We start from the raw sequence: 10,309 nt of genomic DNA, 5'->3' as shown, positions 1-10,309 counted from the left end.
TGGATGGACAGAACTTAGCACTTTATTGTAGGTTAATATTTAATTCAGGTGTGTTAAAAATTAAAGGATGAAGTTTGATATGAAATGAACAGAATTCTGCTTGAGTTTACTACAAAATAATATATAAATCTAGTATGTAGCTAACAGAATTTACAACTGGCCATAACTGTTACAAATAATTGTTACACTTGTTATACTTTGCAGGATGTGAATTTCTTTGTGTGTTTTTTTTTTTTTTTTATAGAACTAATTATTGTAATTGATCAACATTCCTGAAATCAGTGTCAATTCATGATGTTGTATGAATGTTTTTTTCTGCATAAATAAAATGTCACAAGCAGAGAATTGTGTCAAACTGATTTTATTGAAAAACAAGTTTGCCTTTGTCAGTGTGATACGGTCAATATTTACAAATTGTATATTTTGACATCTGCCAAAATGTATAAATCTCAAAAAGGTAAAATGAAACATTTAAACAACAATTTAGGCCAATGGTTAAACCAGCTGCAAAATTGATTTCCAGCTTATTTCACTGTTGTTTCAGAATTACAGCCAAACTGAGTGATAATATAAGTGCTATTTGTTCTTTACCTAGATAAACTGAGCCAAGTAATATGATTGATTTAAATATGTAAACCCCTGCATCGCTTTCTGTCTGTATAGAAGGTTAAACCGGCTGCTGTCTCTTCAAGATAACATGACGATCATTCCTCACTCAAACTAGAATTCCCTACATGAAATGCATCAGTCATTACTTTCCATAACAACAGCATCTAGAACAAAACAATATGGACACCATGAAGAACAAATTAAAAGGAGTCTCAAGTTTTGACCAGTTGGATGCCTGCTAAAAAGAAAATATTACATGTAATGTGGCAGATTTGAATCTGTACACAGACTACTAGTACACTGCAATAATATTAACTGCATAAAGACATAATTCAAATATTCTTGCATTGTTAACCAGTACTGAGTCTAAATGTGCATGGCACAGAGCTATTGACAGCAAACAGAGTGAATATTAATTTGCAACTGTGTACTGCAGCAAAAAACAAAAATCACTGACCACATTCACATAGGATACTTCTCATTTCATCTAGTGCAAATATGGTCCCACCAACAAAAAAAAAGTGCAGGTTGAAACAAACAAACAAAAAAAATATATGGCACAAGACAAATTTCATGAGAGCATTGTGAAGTGCTTGCTCTCTCTGCCCCTTATGGTAATTCCTCATTTGCACTGATGAAGTTCAAAGCTTATTTTACACACAGGGTCAGATAAAGTACTCTTGGATTTCCCTCTATAACTCCATGTCTTCCTCTCCAGAGTTGAGGAGTGCAGGGCTGCTGAACGGGGGGCTGAAAGTCTGCTCATTGGTTGCTGTGATCTGAGGCTGGGATGGGGGACTGCTGATAGATGGTACAGGGGTAGGAGTCTGTCTGTTCACTGCCAGCTGCTTGCGCTGCTGTCTTTGTAAAGAGTCCTTCAGCCTCTGGGTGAGAGGGTCCTCCGGGGGGCGCCACACCACCAGTTGCATACAAGAGCGGCCCCTGCAGAGGTGAGTGAAGAAGAGTGTGCTAAGCACTGGATTCCTGTACAATGAGCTCAATGCTGTTGGGAGACACTGATGTTCTACTGCTGGATTGAGAACATTTTTGCTTGGGTTTGTTTTCAAAAAATTATCCATGCGCTTTCATATAATTTACTTTGACTTGTTTCAGTTATTATTAATAACACTCAAGCAACATGACTTATTTAAATGTTTTAAAAGAACTTTTTCAGAAGTGTTCAGTATACCAAAAATTCATAATTTAAATAAAATAATAATTATTTGAATTTACACTACTGTTCAAAAGATTGGGGTCGTAAGGTTTTGTTTTTTAAAGAAAACTCAAAAATACAGTAAAACTGTAATATAGTGTTTTTTGTATTTTAATATATTTTGAAATATAATTTACTCCTGTGATGGCAAAGCTGAATGTTTAGTCTTAGTATCACATGATCCTTCAGAAATCATTCTAATATCCTGATTTGGTGCTCAATAAATGTGTATTATTATTATTATTATCAATGCTGAAAACAGCTGTGCTGCTTAATATGTTTGTAAAAACTATGATACTATTAGATTTCTGAAAAAAATGTAAGTTCAAAAACAGCATTTTTTTTAAATAGGTTTTTTATAACATTATAAATATCTTTACCATCACTAATGCATCCTTGCTAAATCAAAGTAAAGTAAATCAAAAATTTAAAATGATTGGCTGAATTAAATGGGGGGGGGGGGGGGTGGCGGGCGGGGTTGGCCTGAAAATAAAATACCCACACTGACTGTGCTACCATATGGGGTAGAATGTCATCAATCCCACGCTGCAGCCCCTCCCTTAAGCTGTCAGACATCACCAGCACTGGCCTGCGCTGAGCCGGTTCTACATCCAGCTCTTCTTCATCGCTATCATCCTCCAAAGTTATCCTGTAACACATACAATACATCAGGAAGACTTCCTATAAAAATCTACAATCTTTAAATGGAGCATTTGAACCTTCATACTTCTAATTTCTGAACAATGACTCTGTAAACACAAGCAGAGATACAACTTGCACATGTACAGTTTGAAATCAAGCTAATGACCTCTTTATTTCTGTCTCACCTCTCTTCTATCTCCTGCAGTCTCCTCTGAGCGGCCTCTACCTCCATGCCTGAGCCTTCTGTGGGTACTCTGGGTAGTGGAGACGGAGCAGCATTGAAGGACAGACCCATCTCATCTGTCCTGGGTCCAGTCTGCAGCTGAACCGGGCTGGTCTCAGATGAAGAAGAACAGGTGGTAGAGTTCGCAGACCATCTGTGGCTCGCTTTAGGACTTGAATACTCATCTGCTCCTCCTTCTCCCATCAGTTTTCGCCGTTTGGGGCTGCAGCTTCTGTAGGGGAAAAAGATCATGAAAAATCCACCACCACATATAGCAAGTATCATGTATGAAAAATGTACTCACTCATCATCTGTCCTTCTCCTCTGTTTCCTCATGCATCTTCTTTCCCAGCTTCTAAGTTTAAACATGCAGATAAATAAGATGAGCGGCTGTCTTCATTTGATTGCATTAACAAGGACTGCATAAAAGAACAACAAGACACTTAATTCTTACGTATTTGGCATAGATCCACCAGTCAGATGATGCAAGCCTCTGGTTGGTCTGCTAATTGTGACCGAATCAGGTTTACTGAACTGTGCATGGGGGGAAAACATGATGAACTCCAGCTCTCTGCTTCCTGAACTGGTGCTCTGCATCAGCCTCCAGGTGAGAACAAGCTGAAGACATCAGAATTAAATGACAACTGCAGTCAAGCAGTGTGGATAGAAGAATCTGGAAAACAGAAAAATGATTAACTCAGTGATTCTGGACTTCAGAGCAGGTTCCGTGAAGATGTTCTATACATGCTATGAGTTATACTATGGGTAACAGTTATAGAAGGCAAAGTTTTTACATTTACCTTCAAAACACACACACATAAATATTTATATGTATGGAAAATACACTGTTGAACCAGTCCTACTCGAATAATTAATGGCCATTATTGTAAAAATCACTTACAGTTAGTGAGCAAACTATCACTTAGTAAATTTGTTTTCCTTCACACCGTAGGCCATGACATTGAAAAGCGAATCTTTTATGCTCCGTATTAGTAAATATTTATTTCAGTTTTATCTGTAATTATCTAAAATAATTCACCATGAAGAAATTCGCTGTCATTCTGGATAAGAATAACTTGAATTGCTCGCTGACTGTAGCTTGAATCATCCAAGACATACGCCCCACAACATACAACAACGTCACGTCAGTTCTTTCATTAGGAACACAAACACTTACCTTTCACACGCTCACAAAAGCGGAAAGCCAATTTTGTTTGAAATGTGGAAAAATGTCTAAAGACAGTTTACATGAGAAGTTGCAAACGTCTATATTTACGACGCTTTTCTGGAATAGTGTGTATGCCAGAGAGTGCATGGAACTTGTAGTCCATTGGTTTTGTAGTTCTTTAACCGGAAGTGAACATAAATAACAGTAAATAGCTCACGTTTGGGAAGAGTGAGTAGAAATTTCTTGCTGGTAAAAAGAAATAAATAAATAAATGAGAGCTATTCAAGACCAAAAATGTAGATAACAGATAATTTAGCGCAAGGTCGACACGACTGCAAAACTACAAACTCTGTAACGTTAGATGAGTAACTAAGTGGAGAAACTCCTCCTCTACTCACGGTCGTAATATTTTAGTAAAAGAGTCAGTTGTTCCTTTTAACTGGATTCAACAGGACAGGATACCTAACTTGACCTTAAAATGGTAAGAAGCACCTAAGAAGACTAAACAAATTAAATCTTTTCGTTAGTATGATTCAGAATTCATAACCATAAAACTCAATTAAAGTTAGAAATTAGTCTACTGCTAACAAAATATGCTTTCGATTATTATCACATTTTGTGTTTAATGTCAGTCTGATGTCATGCTTATGTTTGTTAATTCGTTTTAATAACACTTGTCTGTTTTGTTTTCAATCTCAGATTACTTTTATCATTGTGAGTGGGCTGCTTGCACTGGCTGCTGGAAAACCGTGTGGTAAGACTTAGTACGACTAATGATTTACTTTTTCATTCTATGGCGAAGCCGTTTTAACATTTCATACTGGGCCTGGGCTTATATGTTTTTTTATTTAATTGTTTATTTAATTTTGTCACTGTTATTTTGACTTGTTGTGGTAGTCATGTGGTGGGGTAATAAAAGAAATACCGTCATTGCGCAATACCTTTTACAAAAACTACTGTATCAGTACCACAGCACAAATGATGGCCATGGATGGTAATAATTACATGGTAATTTTATATACACTAAAAGATATTGAATCATTACAGTATTCATTTACTACTCAGGTATTCTAAACAATACTATACTGACTACTATACAGTATGTCATCAAGAATAGTATTATTTTTTGGTGATTTTTGTTAGTGTAGGTTCCAGATGTAGCTGATTTTGAGTTTTTTGTAAAATGTTTTTATTAGATTTTAGTACTCTCCATTATGTTGCAAAGATTTGAAATGTTGACAGTCTAATAACCATAATAACCTAACCTATAATGCCCTCCAATAACTTAAAATATACTATACTGCACTATCTGATTTGTAACATTCAGCTTATTCTTACTGAGTCATTTCTGTTTGTCCTGTCAGCAGAAGCTCTGCTCAGAATACCTGGAATCGTCTCACTCTGTTCTTTGCCCTCTCTTGTACGCCTGTGACAATTCTGAGACAAAGCGATTTTTATGGGTTGTGCGAGTAGGTGGAAAATGTCACTGTGACCTGTATTGCTGCGACAGCAGTGAACATAAACCAACTACGCAGTGGCACTTGAAATGAGTAACAGTGGTCAACGAGGACAGTGACCCAATCAAAGTTTATCATAGCCTGTTGTTTTGTAATTATGTGATATCAGTGCATATGACTGCATTTAGTTTCTTAATCTTTATGTTCTCTGTATCATCGTTCAGCATCAGATCACGAGGCTCTTCTCCAGTCCCTCGGTCAGCAGCTGCTGCGCTCTGTGGATACACGAGATAACCTACCCAATCCCAGTGTGCACATCGCCCTGCGGCTTTCGACACACCATAACCTAGCTAAAGAGAGCGAACATCTCAACCGCCTCAAGACAGAGTTTCATGATGATATTGAGAAGTATGCCTTTTCACATCTTCTTTTTTTTAATGTAAAACAATAAAACTACGGTAAATGATTTGCTTAAAATTTCTATTACTTGTGATTTTCTTGTGTGAATTATCCTAAATAAAAGTTGCCCTTGGAAGGAATGTCAGTGTAGTGCCAGTGTCATGTGAGAGTAGTGGAAATGAATTCTATTCTGTCCTATTCTTCTCTATTGTTCCATTTCAGTATGTTTTCTTTTTTCTAATGGTTTCATTACTGTTCTATATATTTGCCTGTAGATCTCTCAAAAATGGTGAGTTGGTGGTCGGCCGTCTTGCCCTGTACATCTTGGCTTTAAAGTCTTCCTGTCATGATCTGCAGAGTGTACATCTCAATCATAATGAGCCCCTCCTCACTCACCTTAAGAAGGAAATGGAGGAAGAGAAACAGAACATTGCATGTAAGAGCAGTTTTTTTTTTGTAATACACTACCGTTCAAAAGTTTGGGGTCGGTAAGATTTTTTCAAGTGTGTCCAACTGCATCCCACAGTACTATAAACCACTCCCCCTACAAGTTACGCCCCCTTCAATGAAACAGCCTATTAAGGTGATATCATCAGAGCCCCTCCCGCTGGAATTGCTGATTTTGTCACTCTTCTTCTACTTGACTTTCCTTGCTTTAAGCGTTACTTTCGCCACCTAGTGATACAGCTCGAGCTCGTACATTGATCAGCAGACACCATAAGTCATCCTGTTTGTTTTTCCTCTGTTTTTAAAGTATTTCAATTATGAAACTGGTTGTAGGGTTAGGGTATGGTTTAAGGCTATAATTTCCATAAGTCTGATTGTATAATTTATTTTGTTTTACTAATAGCTGTTAATTCATACTTCCTAAGATTTGAAAGCTATATTGGATAGCCTTACCAACATTTCATACATAAAACATAAAATAAATGTACTTGAAAAGATTGTTTCAGTCAGTGGCATCCATGCTTGTTTCTTTGCGGTAGGCGTAACTTGTAGGGGCGTAATTTGTAGTACTGCGGGACTCAGACAGACCCTTCTCGTTTTTTTTTTTTTATGTTTTTTTTTTTTAAAAAGAGGTCTCTTATGCTTACCAAGGCTGTATTTATTTGATCTAAAATACAGTCAAAACGGCAATATTGTGAAATATTATTAAAATTTAAATAAATGTTTTCTATTTTAATATATTTTGAAATGTAATTTATTCCTGTGATGGTAAAGCTGAATTTTCGTCAGCCATTACTCCAGTCTTCAGTGTCAAATGATCCTTCAGAAATCATTCTAATATGCTGAATTGCTGCTCAAGAAAAATGTCTTCTTATTATCAAAGTTGAAAACGGTTCATATTTTTGTGGAAATCATAATACTTTTTTTTCTTTGATGAATAAAAAGTTCAGAAGAACGACATTTATTTCAAATATAAATCTTAATATCTTTACTGACAATTTAATGCATCCTTTCTGGAAAAATATTTAAATTTCTTAGAATAAAATCTTACTGACCCCAAACTTTTGAACAGTAGTGTATATGTAATTTTTTTGTTCTGTAATTCTAATTTTAATATGAATTCTTTTCTGCAGTCAGTCACCGTCCAAAGACCAACTACTACCAGTACTCTCTGGGCATTCTGGCTCTATGTGTGAGCGGTGTTAGAGTCAGCACACATGTCAGCCAGAAGCTCATCCATGCTGTGGAACACAAACAGATAAAACACGGAGAGTCCTTATGTGTCGGTGAGTTTAAATCAATTCTTTTTTTGGCCCAGTAATCATTGATAAAGTACATTTAAAGGGATAGTTCACCCAAAAATGTAAAATTATGTCATTATTTACCCATCATCATGTCAATCCAAACCTGCATGACTTCTCGCTGCATCTGTAATCGAATACCCTACTATATAGCAATGGAAAATCGGCAACAGAGTAGTATGTCCGAATTCATAGTATTCAAAAAACAATGGATGAAAAGTCACCCGGATGACCTAATACTTCCGGCGAGATTCTGAAGTGAGCAATTGATGTACACTATACTATCCCATGAGGCCACGGGAGAGTCGTACCTACTCAGATAGTACACGTTTTCGGATGCAGCGTCTTCTGTGTTACACAAAAGAAGACATTCTGAAGACTGTGCAGGTCACTCTTATTCATGCAATTACAATGAAGTGGCATGAAGCCTTCACACTTTAAAAAGGATGCAAAATACCATGAAAATACCCCATATTCCATAGTTCCAAAATTACTTCTTTTGTGTTCTATAGAAGAAAGAAAGTCATCTGGCTTTGGAACGTCATGCATAATATGGAACCAACTGCATAATATATTGGACACTGTTATTTATTTTCCTTTTGGTTAGATTTAAGAAAATATGTTTAAATGTCCTGAGGTCTCTAACCATTCCGATCACCCTTCAGACTCGCATGCGATGGCAGGCATGGCCCTGCAGTGTCTGAAAAACGAGGGAACTGCTGTTAAAGATCCTGCAGAGCTGGACAGGGCTCTTGCCTCCATTAAGCAGAGGCTTCTTGACTCTAAGAGAGCTGATGGTCACATGGGCAATGAGTTCAGCACAGGATTGGCCGTACAGGTAAGAATCATGATATTAAATAATTTGCCTTAATGAAAAGGCCTTATTTGAGTGGCAGGTTCTCATGGTTATCCGTCTCACAGGCCTTGATGGCTATGGGCACTCAGATGGAGGAATGTGCCTCTGCTATGGAGGCTTTAAGGGCAGATGTTAAGAAAGGAACATACCATAACCCTATGGCAGTCTCCCAAGTCCTGCCTGCCCTCCACCAACAATCGTATCTTCATCTGAAGAACAAAGAATGTCGCAATGAGGATGGTACGTACATCAGACATGCAACCTCAATGAAGTATTAGTCAGCAGATAATTTTTTAATCAAACAATTAATGTTTAATTATCATAGAGTATTTCAATGTTCTATATTATGTACAAAATATGTATTTCATATTCAGTAGTCAGTTTTAGTACAGCATTTTAATCTAACTTTTGTGTTTTTCTCCTTCTTTTTATTTGCCGTGTGCTCCTGGTTCGATGTTCCTGATTCAGACACTCTTACTATTGGTGCGGATTCCGCTTCAGAAGTTCTTCCAAGTCACGGGCAAGTGTCTCTACAAGTGGAGGTTATTAAATCAAATGGTGCATCATCTGCGTTTTCCATCAATGTGGCCAGAGGCTCTTCGCTATTTGATGCCCTCAACCTTCTCCAAGACAAACAAACTGGTTTCACGTGAGATGCTTTGTCAAAACAATTTAGGCAATTATTTGATTGCTTTTTTACCGTATAAACTCATTTTTATGGATTTTGCTTACAAACAACCCTTTTGCTTTCTGTATCACAGTTTTAGCACCGAGAACAGCTTGTGGGGACCCTTCCTCAGTGCGGTCAATGATGAACAAGCACGTCAGACAGATCGCAGATACTGGCAGGTCTCCTCAGATGGCACCTCTCTGACACAGGGTGATAAACAAATATATGTGCATTTCACACAAAATTTGGCATAACAATGCACATGTCTGTAAAAATGTAATGCATGATGTCTAATAATTACTTTTATCTGCAATGCTGTGCTTTTCTCCTCAGGTATCAAAGACTATAAGATTGACTCAGCTCAAAGCATCACCATTAAGAACACTGGGTACTGAGTCCACCTCCGGATGCAAGAGATAAATGGGATGAAACCATAATATGTTTATGAATTCTGTTGTTATAATGGTCTTTGATTTTATTTTCTTGTTATTAATGGATTTCTGTTTGATTGTTTCCTCACTTTGCCTGGTTGTTTAATGGTTAATGAAAACTAGAATCAGAACATTTCAATGTTGTTTGTATTTTATTTAGAGATTTAACACACATGAATCTTTTGAAATCTAACAAATCTTGTATGTGAAACTGCAGCTGCTACTATTTTAGATAAACAAATATAAAATAAATATTACAAATATTTAAAAAATGTGTGGCTTCATTAAGATGTTGAGAAGAGAGTTTTTCATACTATGGAGATAAAATGTTCACTGTAGCACATGGTTGCATGTAGTTGATAAGCCATATGCTACTTTGTAACTTTAAAAATTGTTGTGTAATACAATATTTACTTCACAGAATTAATTTAATAAATGTTAAGTGTGAATCTCATGTCTAGGTTGCAATTTCACACCAAATCAAAAGAAAAAATATATGTATTTCAATTAAAAAATGAAACATAGGACCATTAAGACATTTTGTGTCTAAAACACTGTTTCATGTCCCCAACCCAATAGTTCTCATTAGTGTTTGGTCTTGATGGAAATACTTTTGAGTTTGTAATTTTCTCATTAATGATTTTGATTAATGTAATGCACATTTTTAAAAATACATTTTAAAGGCAGAGCGGTAAATACTGCTATAATGTATATTTTATAATTGAAATAAAATATATTTTATATATTTTCCACATTACAGTGATGGGTGAAAATAAAGTTATTACAGTAAAAACGTAATCATAATAAGCATCCTAACATGTTTTTTGTTTTGTTTTTTTCTAAAAGACATCTAATTTTTTAAAATTAATTTCTGGGTGAAAATTGTCATATTA

At 36.2% G+C, this 10,309-nt stretch overlaps 2 protein-coding genes across 5 annotated transcripts; one reads left to right on the top strand and one right to left on the bottom strand.

Annotated features, from left to right (window-relative positions):
* Positions 1-361: 361 nt before the first annotated feature.
* ccdc117 (coiled-coil domain containing 117) lies at positions 362-4,183 on the bottom strand. 4 transcript variants are annotated; one of them, XM_067407681.1, is made up of 6 exons: positions 4,073-4,183; positions 3,142-3,360; positions 2,992-3,042; positions 2,650-2,919; positions 2,325-2,471; positions 362-1,551 (listed from the first exon to the last, which is right to left on the bottom strand). In XM_067407681.1, exons 2-6 carry the CDS (start codon positions 3,282-3,284, stop codon positions 1,302-1,304), a joined length of 861 nt encoding a protein of 286 aa, XP_067263782.1. In that variant the 5' UTR covers positions 3,285-3,360; positions 4,073-4,183; the 3' UTR covers positions 362-1,301. The 4 variants fall into 4 exon arrangements, with proteins under 4 accessions (XP_067263782.1, XP_067263781.1, XP_067263784.1 ...); XM_067407680.1 differs by lacking the exon at positions 4,073-4,183 and adding an exon at positions 3,865-4,055; XM_067407683.1 differs by lacking the exon at positions 4,073-4,183 and adding an exon at positions 3,865-4,055 and having other exon boundaries at positions 2,992-3,039.
* Positions 4,184-4,195: 12 nt separating this feature from the next.
* On the top strand, positions 4,196-9,749 carry tcn2 (transcobalamin II). The gene is made up of 10 exons (XM_067407679.1): positions 4,196-4,336; positions 4,555-4,609; positions 5,537-5,720; positions 5,987-6,147; positions 7,292-7,444; positions 8,125-8,297; positions 8,381-8,555; positions 8,784-8,964; positions 9,077-9,195; positions 9,319-9,749. The coding sequence occupies exons 1-10, from the start codon at positions 4,334-4,336 to the stop codon at positions 9,378-9,380; spliced, it is 1,266 nt and encodes a 421-aa protein (XP_067263780.1). The 5' UTR covers positions 4,196-4,333; the 3' UTR covers positions 9,381-9,749.
* The last annotated feature ends 560 nt before the right edge of the window (positions 9,750-10,309 follow it).

The sequence above is a fragment of the Chanodichthys erythropterus genome, chromosome 13 (genome assembly GCF_024489055.1).
Source record: "Chanodichthys erythropterus isolate Z2021 chromosome 13, ASM2448905v1, whole genome shotgun sequence".
In the NCBI taxonomy this organism is placed as follows: domain Eukaryota; kingdom Metazoa; phylum Chordata; class Actinopteri; order Cypriniformes; family Xenocyprididae; genus Chanodichthys; species Chanodichthys erythropterus.
This window is presented reverse-complemented; position numbering and strand designations above follow the sequence as displayed.

Coding starts and splice junctions, on each gene's coding strand:
- ccdc117 (XM_067407681.1), bottom strand. CDS start 3,284: ATGCAGAGCACCAGTTCAGGAAGCAGAGAGCTGGAGTTCATCATGTTT. Junction 3,043..3,141: donor GGTGGATCTATGCCAAATAC/GTAAGAATTAAG, acceptor GTTTAAACTTAG/AAGCTGGGAAAGAAGATGCA. Junction 2,920..2,991: donor AGGAGAAGGACAGATGATGA/GTGAGTACATTT, acceptor TTTCCCCTACAG/AAGCTGCAGCCCCAAACGGC.
- tcn2 (XM_067407679.1), top strand. Junction 5,721..5,986: donor TTTCATGATGATATTGAGAA/GTATGCCTTTTC, acceptor ATTTGCCTGTAG/ATCTCTCAAAAATGGTGAGT. Junction 9,196..9,318: donor TGGCACCTCTCTGACACAGG/GTGATAAACAAA, acceptor TTTTCTCCTCAG/GTATCAAAGACTATAAGATT.